The sequence below is a fragment of the Leucoraja erinacea genome, chromosome 11, assembly GCF_028641065.1.
Source record: "Leucoraja erinacea ecotype New England chromosome 11, Leri_hhj_1, whole genome shotgun sequence".
In the NCBI taxonomy this organism is placed as follows: Eukaryota; Metazoa; Chordata; class Chondrichthyes; order Rajiformes; family Rajidae; genus Leucoraja; species Leucoraja erinaceus.
Genome location: NC_073387.1, coordinates 3,739,971 through 3,755,491, shown reverse-complemented (window position 1 = coordinate 3,755,491; position 15,521 = coordinate 3,739,971). Strand labels below are relative to the sequence as shown.

Sequence of the window (15,521 nt, the reverse complement as noted above, 5' to 3'; positions counted from 1 at the left end):
TGCACAGATAACTCTTCTCCAGTCAGCCGGCTCCCGAGCAACTAGGAAACGCCACCTGCAGCCCGCCAGCCTAGGGTAGGACAGACCGAAGAAGACCCACAAGGCTTTTGCCTTGGAAAAGTTCTTGTTGAAGGGGCGGCGAGCGCTGGAGACTGAGGCAGGTGAGCTGGTGCCTCTCCGCACGCCGCTGGGAGAAGTGACTGACACCTCTACTCCCCTCCACCCACCCCGCTGCTCGGCGGCGGCCGGCTACCATTGCAGACCATCGCCGATGCTTCACATCAGCTCCTGATCCCCCGCCGCCTGTCCGGATAATGTGACCGACGTTGGCTGAGCTGAAGATGGGATCCAACCACTCTCACAAAACGCCGGTGTACGGCGAGGACGAGGACGGTAAGAACACTCAGTTCACTCATCGCAAACTTTAGGTCATTTGTTCGTTGCACCCGCGGAAATCCCCTCTGCCATCCATCCCAACCACGGCGCAAAAGTCTAATGTGTAGTCTTCTCTCCAGAGATACTGCCTGTCCCGCTGAGTTACTCCAGCATTTTGTGTCTATCTTCGGTACATAGGTGCAAGGTGCCTTAAACTATCTGCAACTGAACCCACCAAATGCCATTATTCAACAATAAAAGGCACTGTGAGGTTGTGGATGCGAGTTTGGGAGGAATTGTAAGCAGCGAGGGGGAAGGTGAAAGACAAAGTTGTGAAGAATATCAGCGGGTCGAGCGAGACATCTGTGAAGAGAGGACAGACTATGTTTCAGATCGCGACCTTTCTTCAGATCAGGAAGAAGGCAACTTCAGCAGAACGATGCCTTTGCAAATTCCCAAATCAACAGAACACAGTAAAAACATTTCTGCAGGAAAGAACTGCAGATGCTGGTTTACACCGAAGTTAGACACAAAAAGCTGGAGTAACTCAGCGGGACAGGCAGCATCTCGGGAGAGAAGGAATGGGTGACGAGTGTCGAGACTCTTCTACAATTTTGGATCGATTCGATTCCAGAATCGCGGTCGAATCAGGAATAAAAGCAGGAGATGCTGCGGAAGGTCAATTGTCATGCACGGAAACATAGTTAACGTTCCAGGCCAAATACCCTTCTTCAGTACAGGTTTATATTTAAGTGTATTATTGTCACATGTACCTAGGCACAGTGAATAGCTTTGTTTTGCTTGCCAGCCAATCAGATCAGTTATACCAAACATAAATGCAATCAAGTGATACTCAAATACAATGTAAAGAGCAAAGGGGAAGATACAGAGTGCAGAATATCACTCTCCGCATAGTAGCGCATCAGTTCCATAGACCAAGTCCAATGTCCTCAATGGGGTAGAGGTGATTTGGACAGTAGTCTAACTTGTGGAAGGACCATTCCCCAATGGAATGAGCTGCTGGAGGAGGGAGTTGAGGCAGAAACTATAACAACGTTTAAAAGGCATTTGGACAGGTACATAGTCGGGAAAGGTTTAGAGGGATAAGAGGCATACACGGGCAGGTAGGACTAGTGTAGATGTGGCACCTTGGTTGGCATGAGCAAGCTGGGCCGAAGGGCCTGTTTCCATGCTGCATGACTCTAGATATCTATGACATTCAGAAACCTGATAACAGAGAAGAAGCCATTCCTGAGTCCAGGAGCACCTTTTGACTGGGGTGGGACAATTCTTTGATTATGTGGGTGCTTTTCCGAGGAAGTGTGGTGTAGATGGAGTCAATGGTAGGAAATTCTGGTCTGCGTGATGGACCAGGCGGTATCTACAACTCTTTTCAATTTCTTGCGGTCTTGGGCAGGGTTGTTCCCAAACGAAACTGTGATGCAACTCAACAATATCCTTTATATGGTGCATCTGAAGAAGTTTGTATGATTCACTAGAGACTTGCTGAATTTCCTCAGTCTCCTCAGGACGTAGAGGCGTTGGTGTGCCTTCTTCGCTGTTGCATCAATGTGGTTGATCTAAGATGTAATAATTTATTGAAGAACTTAGAATTACTATGTCCTGTACCTCTCAGCAACATCACCTGACCAGTTTCCTCATTGTCCTGATCTTCTTCTGATCTTCCACTTCCCATTGGGTGGTAGCCAAAAGAAATAGGAGCAAAATTAGACCATTCAGCCCATCAAGTCAACTTTGTCATTCAATCATGGTTGATCTTTTTTTAGCTCTCAATTCCATTCTCCTGCCTTCTCCCTGTAACCTTTGATGCCTGTACTAATAAAGAACCTATCAATCTCTTCTTTAAAATCCTAATGTCTTGGCCTCCACAGCTGTCTGTGGCAATGAATTCCACAGATTCACCACCCTCTAGCTAAACATATTCCTCTTCCCCTCCATTCTAAAGGTATGTCCTTATATTCTGAATCTGTGCACTTTGTTTTTAGATTCTCCCAAAACTGGAAACATCCTTTTCATGCCCACTCTATCTAGGGTTTACATTATCCAGTAGGTTTCAATGTGATTCCCCTTCATACTTAAACTCCAGTAAATACAGGGCCGGAGCCTTCAAACGCCGCTCATACATTAACCCAATCATTCTCCTCTTGACCATCTCCAATGCCGCCACATCCTTCCTCAGTTATAGGGCCTGGAACAGCTCGTACTATTCCAAATGTGGCCTCACCAGCATCTTATAAAGCTTCAACATGGCATCCTTGCATTTATATTCTAGTGCCCTCGAAATTAATGCTAACATTGCATTTGCCTTCCTTCCCACCGACTAAAAACCTGCAAATTAAGAATCCTGCACCAGCACTCCCAAGTCCCTTAACACACTTGATTTCCTATTCCTCTCCCATTTTAAAAATGAGACTACGCCTTTATTCCTTCTACCAAAGTGCATGACACCATGACTGTATTCCATTTGACACTTCTTTGCCCACTTGCCCAAATCCTTCGGCAGGCTCCCTGCTTCCTGAACACTGCCTGCTCCTCCACCTTTCTTCGTCCTATCTGCAAACTTGGCCACAAAACCATCAAAGCCATAATTCCATCATCCAGATCATTAACATACAACATTTGAGCTTCCCCTCTCCTCAATAATAGTTTCTGCCCCCTGACTGTCTTGAATTTCTGTCACATTGCTGGTATCTTCCACTGTGAAGACTGACGCAAAATACTTCTTCAGTTCACTGGCCATTTCTTTGTTCCCATTTACAACTTCTCCAGGGTCATTTACCAGTGGCCCAATGTCCACTCGTGCATCTCTTTTACTTTTTATATATCTGAAGGTCACTGGTCTTACAGTTGCTTCTGTATCTATCATTGAAAATGCAATAGTTCAGGATGACTTTTGCTCACTATCTTATCAAGGTAGTTTTGCAAGGGCAAAGAAGCTGTCTGAGATGTAACATACTATTATCATGGCTAGAGAAGATGTAAAGATTATTATCAAGGCACCTGCAAATCACCTCTCCTGCCCCTCTCAATAAATCTGAACTAGATCCTGTAAGGACCTGGGAATTTATCCACGTTAATGCTCTTCAAGAGCTCTAACACCTGCTCCGTCTTAATCTCAAATTGCCCTTGTATATTAATATTCTGCAAACTGCTCTCACTGTTCTCCTTGTTGAATACAAATGCAAACTACTTACGTAGTATGTTGCCGACATCCCCAGACGGCAAGCACATATTCACTCGTTTATCCTTGAGAGGTCCTTCTTTCTCCTGATTATTCTCTTGTTTTCAATGTACGTATCAAAAGCCTTGGGATTTTCCTTAATCTGACTTGCCAAATCCATTCCAAGTTCCCTTCTGGCCCTTCCAGTCACCGGTTTGATTTATTTCCTCTTTGATACATATTCCTGTCTGATCTCATCTTCTTAAATGTTCCACACACTTCCTTTTTCTTTTTGTCCAAATATACAACCTCTTTGGTTATCCACGGTTGCCCTTACTTAGCCTTCCTTACCCTCGCTCCTTACTGGAATATGCCTGTCCTGAACTTTGATCAACTGGACTTTAAACAACTTCCACATGTGAGATGTGGACTTAACCAAAAATATCTGCCCCAATATACTTACCCTAACCAAGCTTGTGCTTAGGAGTTGGAGGGAATAAAAATTAATATCCTTCTCTGTTACAATGTGTCTTCTGCATGTATAAATATGTATTACTCTATCATGTTATTCACTTTCTTCTCTGGGTTACATCCATCTGTTATCATATGAAAGTGAGAAATGCAAGACAAAACAGGTGTCTGCTGTTACCTCACTCTCTTGACTCATTAAATATTTCACAATTTTGGCAGCTATATGAAACTATGGCCTTTTCATTTCAATTTAAAAAATGCATTCTCTATCTACAGTACAATGCCAACATTTATGTTTTGTAAATGCTGGAAACACTCAGCAGGTCAGGCTACATCTGTGGGAAGAGAAACGGGTTTCTGGTTGAAGATCTTTCAATCTGACTTCAACGTTAACCCTGTTTCCTTCCCTAATGATGCTGCTTGACCTGCTGAATGTTTCCAGCATTTTCTGTTTTTATTTCCGATTGCCAGTTTCTGTAATTTTCAACACACTTTAACCACATTGATGGGTCTGGTGTTGCATGATCTTGTTGATGTGTTCAAAATCATAAAGAGCATGGATAAAATGGAAGCTCATAGTCTTTCTCTAGAGCAGAGGAGTCTAAAACTAAAGGCCAAGGTTTAAGGTAGGAGGGAGAGATTTAAAAGGGACCTCAGAGGTAATATTTTTACTCAAAGGATTGTCTGTTTCTGGAATGTGCTGCAACAGAAAGATGTAGGATAAAGGTATGACTTACAAAGAACATTTGGCGCAATATATGGATAGGAAGGGTTTAGAAGATTATGGGCCAAACGCAGGCAATGAGACTATCCCAGGATGTAAAATCGATGGTACACAAAAAAGCTGGAGAAACTCAGCGGGTGCAGCAGCATCTATGAAGCGAAGGAAATAGGCAACGTTTCAGGCCGAAACCCTTCTTCAGTAAAATCGATGTTGGGCTGAAGGGCTTGTTTCCATGTTGTAGAACTGCCATGCTCTATGACTCAACATGAACTACATTAATTTAGTTTAGAGATACAGCACAGAAGCAGGCCCTTTGGCCCACATCGTCATGCTGACCAGCGATCTCCACACATTAACACTATCCTACACACCCTAGGGACAATTAACATTTATACCAAGCCAATTAACTTACAAAACTGTATGTCTTTGGAGTGTGGGAGGAAACCGAAAATTTCGGGGAAAACCCATGCAGGTCACAGAGATAAAGTACAAACTCAGTACAGACAGCACCCGTAGTCAGGATCGAACATGACAACTTTTATCTGAATTGATAGTGGAGTTTAGAGATACAGCACGGAAACTGACCCCTTGTCCCACCAAGCCCGTGCCAACTAGAAATTCCCTCACACTAACACTACCCTACACACACCAGGGACAATTTTACATTCATTTATTTATACCAAGCCAATTGACCTACAAACCTGCACGTTTTTGGAGTGTGGGAGGAAACCGAAGATCTCGGAGAAAACCCACGCAGGTCATGGGGGGAACGTACAAACTCTGTACAGACAGCACCCGTAGTCAGGATCGAACCCGGACCTCTGGGTGCTGTAAGGCAGTAGCTCTACTGCTACGCCACCGTGCCATCCTACATGTTAGTTGGGTTTCTCTAGTTTTCTGAGAGTTTCTGTTTTGTTTCATTAGTCTTGCAGTTGGTTTTACAATTCAGTGGATTCTAATGAAATTTGCAGGAAATTTTGGTGGTGGGAAGCTGTGAATTTATAATGAGAGTACAAGCATGTTTGTTTGAAAACTTTGAAGTGACCTGCATGGTAGTTATGGTCGGCTGGATGTGGTTTTTCAGTGTTCTCATTTAATAGTTTATGTAACATCAATATGTACCTATTTTGTTAACCTTGAAGTGATCCAAAACAGTGGCAAACCTGCGCTAGGTTCCATTTACCATGTCTCCATGCTCACTTCAAGAGTCAAGAGTGTTTTATTGTCACATGTCCCGGACGGGACAATGAAATTCTTACTTGCTGCAGCACAACAGAATATGTGAATATGTAAACATTGTATATAACGAGAAAAAAAGAAAAAGTTCAATAAATAACAAATATAGTGCAGTAATAACAGTCTTTTGCAGTTCAGAGCTCAGAGCTTATTCATTGTTGTGTTTAATAGCCTGATGGGTGTAGGGCAGAGCTGTTCCTGGACATTACAGTTTTCAGGCTCCTGTACCTTCTTCCTGATGGTAATGGTGAGATGAGTGTGCGGCCAGGATGCTGTGGGTCCTTGATGATTTTGGCTGCCTTTTTGAGGCAGCGACTACGATAGATCCCTTCAACGGTGGGGAGGTCAAAGCTGGTGATGGACTTAATTTAGGTCCTTGCAGTCTAAATGTTTTCATTCTCATTTTAAAATTCCCCACACCAACTTATCTCTCTCTTTCTCCATAACTGTCCTCAGCCCCACTTCTCTCTAAAAAATCTCTTCACTTCTCCCATTTTAGCATTTTGTAGATCCCTGGTTCTCATTGCTTTATCTTCAGCCTCTATCTGTCTAGGCTGTGATTTAGAAATCCATCTTGGGAACTCTCTTCAGGCTATGAGCAAGCTAACCAATTAGTTTTCTCTCTTCCTTTACATATTTTCCTATGTTTTTCTTTCATACCTATTCCTTCGACCAGATGTTTTGTTACCTATCATGATACCTCCCAGTGAGGGTGAGTGTCAGAGATGATTGATGACATTTGACTGTGAATGAATGAATGAATTCATGTGAAAACTTGTGAGATATTTTACAATGTTGAGGGTGCTGTCACAAACAATGTTGATATCCATTCATTTTATGAAATCTTGCATGCCACCTGCAGCAAAAGGTTCGGGCAGTGCAAAAGATGGCCTTTTAATTGGGTGATATTTGTACTTCATGTTGCCCGGGTTGCAAGGAAGCATCCAACCAACTATCATTGACATTCAATGACATTATCATCGCCTAGTTTCCCACTGTCAAAAAGCTGGGCATCAAAACTGACCAGGAACTTAATTGGATCAACCACAAAACTACTGTGCCTCACCTCCCGAGTGCTAAAAGCCTTTCAACATGGTATAAACAAGTGCAGCTCCAGTGGCACTCAAGAAACCTGAAGCACCTGAGGGAGAGTAAATTGTTGGGCGTTATCCCAAAAACTGCAACAGTAAATCAGTCTCCCAAATCCCTCAGAATGGTCAGCAGGCATGTGCAAACACAACAGCTTGCAATTTTTCCCAAGCCATTCTGACTTGGAAATATATTTTGCAGGGTACATGTATAAAAAGTCATTGAATATTTCTGTTCTGTAAATTAATGTTATAAACATTGTGTGACTGCATCTACAGAGACTACAAAAAAATGAAACTCAAAAGGACGGACAACCAAATAAAAAATATTTTAAAAACTATCGGTAACTGCGGGAGAGAGGGAATATTTTAAACAAAGAGGAAGGAAAAGTAGATAAAGAATGTTAACAAGTCTTGGAAGAAGTTGTGACTGAATTATTACAGAGTGAACTGAGCTGCCTGACAGGGAACCTCTGCTGTCACTGTTCACAGCACAACTTGCTTTCGACTTCATCACGGGCTTGGACATTTTCTGTGGTCCACCGCAATCTGCAAAGTTACAGCTCACCTGACATTAGGAAGACGAGCTAGCCTAATGGGAAAAGTTAAGTGCAGGAAAGTGATTGATTCTTACTTTATATTCTGTAATATTAACACATTTAATTAGATAGAAACAGTTTCTTTTCCCTAGACTTTTATTTCCCAAGACAACACTGTTTTTGTGTAGGAAGGAACTGCAGATGCTGGTTTAAACTGAAGATAAACACAAAAAGCTGGAGTAACTCAGCGGGACAGGCAGTATCTCTGGAGAGAAGGAATAGGTGACTTTTCGGGTCGAGACCTGAAGAAGGGTCTCGATTGTAAAAGTCACCTATTCCTTCTCTCCAGTGATGCTGTCTGACCCGCTGAGTTACTCCAGCTTTTTGTGTCTATTTTTCTTTTATGCTCCTCCATGGCCAGAGTGAGCACCACCGTAAATTGGAGGAGCAGCACCATATAGTTCGCTTGGGAAGTTTATACCCTAGCGGCATAAACATTGACCTCCAATTTCCGGTAGCCCTTGCTATCTCCTCCCCTTCTCATCTCTCCCTCAGCCCTCGGGCTCCTCCTCTTCCTTTCTACCTCCTCTCCCCACCTACTTCCTCCCCCCCCCCCCCCCCCCCCCCCCCCCCTCCCCCCCCCCCCCCCCCCCCCCCCCCACCATCCCACCCTACATCAGTCTGAAGAAGGGTTTTGGCTCGAAACGTTGCCTATTTCCTTCGCTCCATAGATGCTGCTGCACCCGCTGAGTTTCTACTGCATTTTTGTCTACCTTTCTTTTATGCTCGTCAGTTTCAAAGTTACTTTCATGTGGTTCTCTAATTCCTGATAGAAATTGTGTTATAATCAACTCTACCTGTGTAATACAAGAACATGGTCCCTAATTCATCAGTCGCATTATATCCGATTCACGTTACAAAAACACGCATTTTTGCAGGACCACGTGTACCTCATATGGCGGTTTGAGTCTTTTAGTCCCCCATATTGGACAGGTGATATGGTGATCACGGGCAGTGAACAGATCCAGCACAACCCGACAGCACCTGTGGGGAATAATTCATTTGCAATCAGCTGGCATTCCAATACCTGTGTTGGTCATTGGCTTGCTGCTACCGAATGGCTTGTCCACAGTTTCCTGAGAGTTCTGCTCATTATGGAGTATGTAAAGGAAAACAACAGCTAAACCTGAGAGTGGAACAGTCCCTGCTGTCAACTGGTGATCAGGGGTCAGATCTTGGATAGGGTCAGGATAGCTTGCAAGATCACGTGGGTGTAAGGACCCAAAAGATAAGCAATTAAATTGAATGTTATCTACTGTAGTTGAGTTCACATTGCTAATCAACACCTTCTCTGGAGGACTCCTCAATTCAGTTGTGCTGTAGATTGATTAACGCTATTAAAACATGCTTTATCTGAGTGCCCAACTGGGTGAATACTGTGACTTGACATTCCCTATGTTATGCTATGACTGGTGTGAGTGCAGTGAATGAACAGAAGTGCCATTGGACGTTAGGAATGGAAATAATTCAACCCAGACATGATTGTAATTGGATTCCATTAGGGGTAGGGAGGGGGTATAATCATCATGTTTAAGATGCCTGAGAATGAATAAAACAAGGCTAAACAATAATATTTCCAAGCTAATGATAATAACAAGGAATAAGAAAAAGTGTGTATTTAAATTTTTTTATTTTGAAATAATCAGTACTGATTTTACCATGTAATCTGCAATTTGTCCACTTCAGTGTTGGTTAATATCCAGTATCTTTGCCTCCTATGTCTGCTTCTATATAAAGTTGCATTGCTACGATTACAAGTTTACAAAACATGATTAAACTAATTCTCACTGATTGCCAAAGAGTTATACAAGGTAAGTGTAGTATAACAGCACAACAAGAGCACAATGAAACATTTGCTTGTCCTGTTGGAGACAGCAATAACAAAGCATCAGTTTATCATTACATTTTCAGCATGTTGCTGTTTTGTATCACCTTGCACGCCGAGTGTCATCTTCTACATCTGTGTTCCCCAACTGTACACAATAGATGCAATATTGCCTGCCTTTTCTAACAACACAATTGGGTATAAATACCTCCTGGATCTTCGCAATGTTAGCAAGTTAAAAGAATTGTTGGGTTCACATCTTATTAAAATTATGCATTATATATAAACTCATCAGTAAGGATGTTGGGGAATTTTGAAATCATTCCTTCCAATGAAAAGGAAATAGCACCTGACACATACCATGTTATGTTCAATGATCCATTTGCCATCTGCAACCCCCTAATGACTGTGACAGATGATGCTTTTAGTTGTACGTTGTGGCACAGTGGGTAGCACTCTCAGCCAGAAGCCCGTGATTCAAGCCCTTTACAAAGGATGTGAAGTCACAGATTCTTTCCCTCAATTTATGGACTAGCAAGTTGAATGTAATGCTTTCAAGAAAGTAGAAGCGGAATCAGTTTCCTTTGTCCAACACATTGCATTGGTGTAAGTTTTAACTGAACAGAAATGTACTAAAATAGTTACTGGAAAAATGTTGCAGCCAGTGAAAGAACAGCATCACAAGCAGGAACAATACCAGAACAGAATGCAGATAAAATATCTAAAACGTTAAAGAAAATGTAGGCAATACTTACAAATCAACTAAGAAACACAAGAAAGAAAATATGAGGATTAATGTTTTAAATGGGTCAAGAACGCTAATGAGGTGAATAGAGCGAGTTTTGTGTAAAGCTAATTTAGATGTAATCACTTTATACTAGGAGAGATAATAAAGCTCTCACCATAACATAATGCTTGAATAAGATTGAACATCCTCCGTTGCTTAAATTGGGTGATGAGCTGAGCTGAGCTCATTATCTGCCTTCAATGGTTATTCAATGTTTGTGCCTTTTTGACAAGGTCTTCTTTGGGGTTCATCCTACCATTCATCATATACCTGGGAATCAGGTTTGAAGGGCTTTAATTATCATGCAGGAAGAGTACTTAATATTCTTACCAAATCTCTTTGTTACCCTGAGGGGAAATTGGCCATCTCTGGCAAAGCAACAATTCCTGAATTTTCTGCTGATTTTTCAGTGAGCATATCTCTCTTGGAGTTCACGTGCATCTCAATGTTATGCTGCTTAAAATCCCAATTCTACCTCCATGCATTGCCTGCTACAATAAACACATATGTTTCCCTTCATACTCATAAGTCTGTAGTGGAGACTGGAGAAACTGGCATGCTCTAGGTTACAAAAGGATTCCTTTCCTGAAAATCAATTTTTCCATGTGGAAAATGAACAATTTCTTAAGGGAAGTAAAATAAGAACAGAAGTTCACTCATTTGTAGCCTCATTCAATCTATTAAATATTGAAGGCTCTATGATAATTATCCATGAGCAGGTACAGTTGACAGGTTCGTTTTCATAGAGTCAAGAGAAGAGATTCAAGATTCAAGAGACATTTATTGTCACACGATGTACCAATTGGTACAGTGAAATTTGGGATCACGATACAGACATACGAATACTATAGGACACAACACATGATAGACTTTAACATAAACATCCCCACACAGCGGAATCAGTTTCCCACTGAGGGAAGGCACCAAAGTTCTGTCATCCTCCCCCTTGTTGTTCACCCGTGGTCGGGGCCTCCCGAGCCCTCCGCAGTCGCTACTACGGGAGGCCCGATGCTCAGGCCCTCTCGCCAGAATGATGGAACTCCGACGTCGGAACGGAAGAACATCCTCAGCAGCTTGGACCTCTGAATCGGCCACCTCCTACCGGAGACCATGGCTCCCGAAGTCCTCAAGCCGAGTTGGGTGAATATTCATACTGGTGACCCTCGGCAAAGGGATCCCAGGACTCCGCGATGTTGAAGTCAGCACCGCCCATGGCTGGGAGCTCCGCAAACCGCAGCTCCACGATGTCGAAGCAGCAGGCCCAACACTCAGGAGCTTCAAACAGCGATCCCATGTAAGGCATCGCCCGCCCCGTGGTGAATCTAGTGCTGCACCGCTGCTGAAACTCTGGTAGGTCTCCGGCAGGAACGGCCGCACCAATCCAGCTGGTAGGCCACGAGGGGGGGAGGCTGGGGGGGCAAGGACGAGACTCAAAGAATAGTCTCGTCCTCGCCAGGAAGTGAGAAATAGTTTCCCCCTTACCCTCACCACCTCCCCCATATAGAAATACTAAGAAATACTCCAACACATACTTTTTAAACAGACTAAAAATTAAAAAAAAGATGGAAAAATCATGCGGTGCCCCTAGTAATTGCTTTTTTGTGCATATATGGAGTTCTATGGGAGAATTTGCTCAAAGCCAGGTCTTCAGTAACCCGTGGTGTCCCTGTACATGAATACCCATGCCAATTCCAGAAATTTCACACGCTCATTATTTCCTGCACTCCAAAATATTGCAGGTGACCATCATTGGAGTTTGGAACATCGTGTTGCAATTTCACTAGTTTTATTTTTGCACTTATACAACAGATCTTTTCTCCAAATGATTGTGGAATAAATTCTGGCAGCTTGAAATATATGATGATGAAGTTTCCTGAAATTAGGGTTGTCACAGAATGGTTTCAGCACAGAAGTAAGCCATTCGGCTTGTTAATTCCATGCCGTATCTATACTGGCAATATGTAAGAGCAATTTAGTCAGTCCTTATACCATGACCCATCAAATTGTTTTTTTTCAGACATTGATCCATCTCCCTTTTGAATGCTACTATTGACTCTCCCTGCATTCTGCATTCCAGACCATAATGATGCACTATGTATGATTTCTCAACTTGGCTATTGGGTAGCAGCCACTCGATCAATGGAAACAATATCTTTACCTACTCTATCAATACCCTTGACTATTTCAAGTACCTCTATCAGAGCTGTTTGCAACATCCTCTATTCCAAGAACAATTCCAACCTCTCCAGTCGCTCCACATAACTAAAGTCTAAAGTTGTGATAGACACAAACTGCTGGAGTAACTCAGCGGGAAAGGCAGCTTCTCTGGATAGAAGGAATGGGTGACGTTTCGGGTCAAGACCCTTCTTCAGAGATGCTGCCTCTCCCGCTGAGTTACTTCAGTATTTTGTGTCTACTGTGTAAACCAGCACCTGCAGTTCCTTCCTACACTAAAATTCGAGTGTCACACTCCAGTGACACTGCGGGTAACACAAAGCTGGGTGGCAGTGTGAGCTGCAATGAGGATGCTATGAGACTGCAGGGTGACCTGAATAGGTTGGGTGAGTGGGCTGATGCATGGCAGATGCAGTATAATGTGAATAAATGTGAGGTAATCCACTTTGGTGGTAAGTACTGGAAGGCATATGTTATCTGGTGTCAGATTAGGAAAAGGGGAGGTGCAACGAGACCAGGATGTGCGTGTACATCAGTCACTGCAGGTACAGCAGGCAGTGAAGATATCTAATGTCATGATGGCCTTCATTGCGAGAGGATTTGAGTTTAGGAGCAAGGTAGTCCTACTACAGTTGTACATGGCCCTGGTGAGACTGCACCTGAAGTATTGTGTGCAATGTTGGTCTCCTAATTTGAGGAAGGACATTATTGCTATTCAGGGAGTGCAGCATAGGTTAACCAGATTAATTCCCGGGATGGCGGGACAGACATATTATGAAAGAATGGGTCGACTGGGCTTGTACCCACTAGAATTTAGAAGGATGAGAGGATATCTTATAGAAACATATAAAACACTTAAAGGATTGGACAGGCTAGATGCAGGAAAAATGTTCCCGATGTTGGGGGAGTCTAACATAGGACTAAGGGTCACAGTTTAAGAATAAGGGGTAGGCCATTTAGGACTGAGATGAGGAAAGAATTCTTCACCCAGAGTGGTGAATCTGTGGAATTCTCTGCCACAGAAGGCAGTGGAGGTCAATTTACTGGATGTTTTCAAGAGAGAGTTAGATTGAGTTCTTGGGACTAAATGAATCAAGAGATATGGGGAAAAAGCAGGAACGGGATACGGATTTTATATGATCGGCCATGATCATATTGAATGGCGGTGCTGGCTTGAAGGGCCGCATGGCCTACTCCTGCACCTATTTTTCCATGTTTCTAAGTCTTGTGTCTCTGGAATCAATGTAGTGAATCACTTTGACATAGTCTGTCTGTATTTTCTAATCGGGATACCCAGGTGGACACAGTACTCCAGTGTTTTATAAAGATATATCTTGACTTCCATGGTTTTGTTCCTTGTCCCTCAAATTATAATGTATGGGATTCTTTGTGCTTTGTATAACTAATTTCTCAAATTGCCTTGCCACTTTCAATAAACTTCACATCCATGATTTCTTTGTTTCTATACCTTTTTAAAATTGTGCTATCTAGTTCCTATTGCCTCTTCCAATTCTTCCTGCTGAAATGCAGCATATTATGTATTGAATTTCACCCACATTTGCCCATTCCACTGACCTGTGCATATCTCCTTCACCTTTACTGTCCCCTCCAAATCTTGTGTCACCTGCAAAGTCGGGAATTGCACCCTGTACACCCAAATCCAAGATGATACATTCGTATTATGAAAAGCAATGTTTGTTGAGAATTAGATCCTTGTTAAACTCCTTGCAAAACAACTGTTTTTCTTGATTACTGCAGCCAATGCAGAAAATGGGATTTTGGGTTACCTGCAAATCAATGGATCAATCATGGCATCAGGAAAATGACTATTTTTGACATGAAGTAAAAAAAGCTGGTAAGATATTTCTTCGTGGTGAAGCAATAAACAGTAACATCAATTCCAAAGCAAAAATCAGTCTTCTGGAGGAATTCAGCGGATTGGGCAGCATCTGTGGAGATGGAGGAATGGTTGACATTTCGGTTCAAAACCCTTCAACAATCCTGATGCCGGGTCTCAACCCAAAATGTTGATTATCCATCTGTCGCCACAGATACTGCCTGACCCACTGAGATCATCCAGAAATTTGATGTTTGCTTGAGATTCCTGCAGCCTCTTGATTCTTCATCAATCACAATCCTTGCTTCATTTAGCTGGTTAGAAATGGATCATTTTGAAAACGCTTGATAGAATTTATGTTAACCCCCTCACAGATACTTGAGAAGGCGGAGATATAAAGTACCTTGGAATATTTTTCCATTTTATAAGTGTTGTGCATCAGTTTGTCACATGAGATGTTGACCTGGGGATGCATTTCCCTCTGAATGAGAATTAAAAATAACCCGTGCGACTGTTTTGAAAGAGAACAGACGAGTCCAAAAGTCCTGGACAATATTTATCTGTCATACTGCATGACCAACACAGGCCACTGGCCACTGTTATGTTGATTTTTACAGAACCAAGCTGTAATAAGCTGCGTATTATTTTCTACATTACAACTGCACTACATCTTAAAAGTATTTTTCCTGTAAAGGGCCTGTCCCACTTAGGCTATTTTTAAGTGACTGCCGGCGACTGTCATAGTCATAGCAGGTCACCGAAAAACTGGCGACTGGACTCCCCTTCGACATAAAATTTGAAATAGAATCATTACTATAATAACAAAATAAAAGAGTCAGCACCGGTGACAACCTACGTCACCTGGCGCCAGCGTACGTTAACCTGGCGACAATCTACGTTAACCTGGCGACAACTACGACAGCCCCTACATCAGGAGAAGTCACGTTATGCTCATTGGCGTCAAACCCACTGTCGCCGACTGTCTCCGAAAAAATTTCAACATATTGAAAATCCAGCTGCGACCAGAAGGGCGCTTAGACTCTTTGGGCAACCTTAGAGATGACTCGCAACCATACAGGCGACATCCCGGCGACCATGTGTGACAGCCTAGTCACCTGTAGTCGCATAAAAAATAGCCTAAGTCGGACAGGCCCTTAAGGTGCTATGGGACGTTTTGAATAGCTTAGGAAATAAGACTAGAAATAAAGAAACTCCCATATGTA

At 42.7% G+C, this 15,521-nt stretch overlaps 1 protein-coding gene across 1 annotated transcript in view; it reads left to right on the top strand.

Moving 5' to 3' along the window:
* Nucleotides 1-255: 255 nt before the first annotated feature.
* LOC129701420 (serine/threonine-protein kinase 32A-like) overlaps nt 256-15,521 on the top strand; it is a 289,291-nt gene continuing 274,025 nt past the window's right edge. The window contains exon 1 of the mRNA XM_055642577.1: nt 256-393. Coding sequence (XP_055498552.1) covers nt 342-393 — 52 coding nt within the window. The 5' untranslated portion in view covers nt 256-341. The remainder of the gene's footprint in view (nt 394-15,521) is intronic.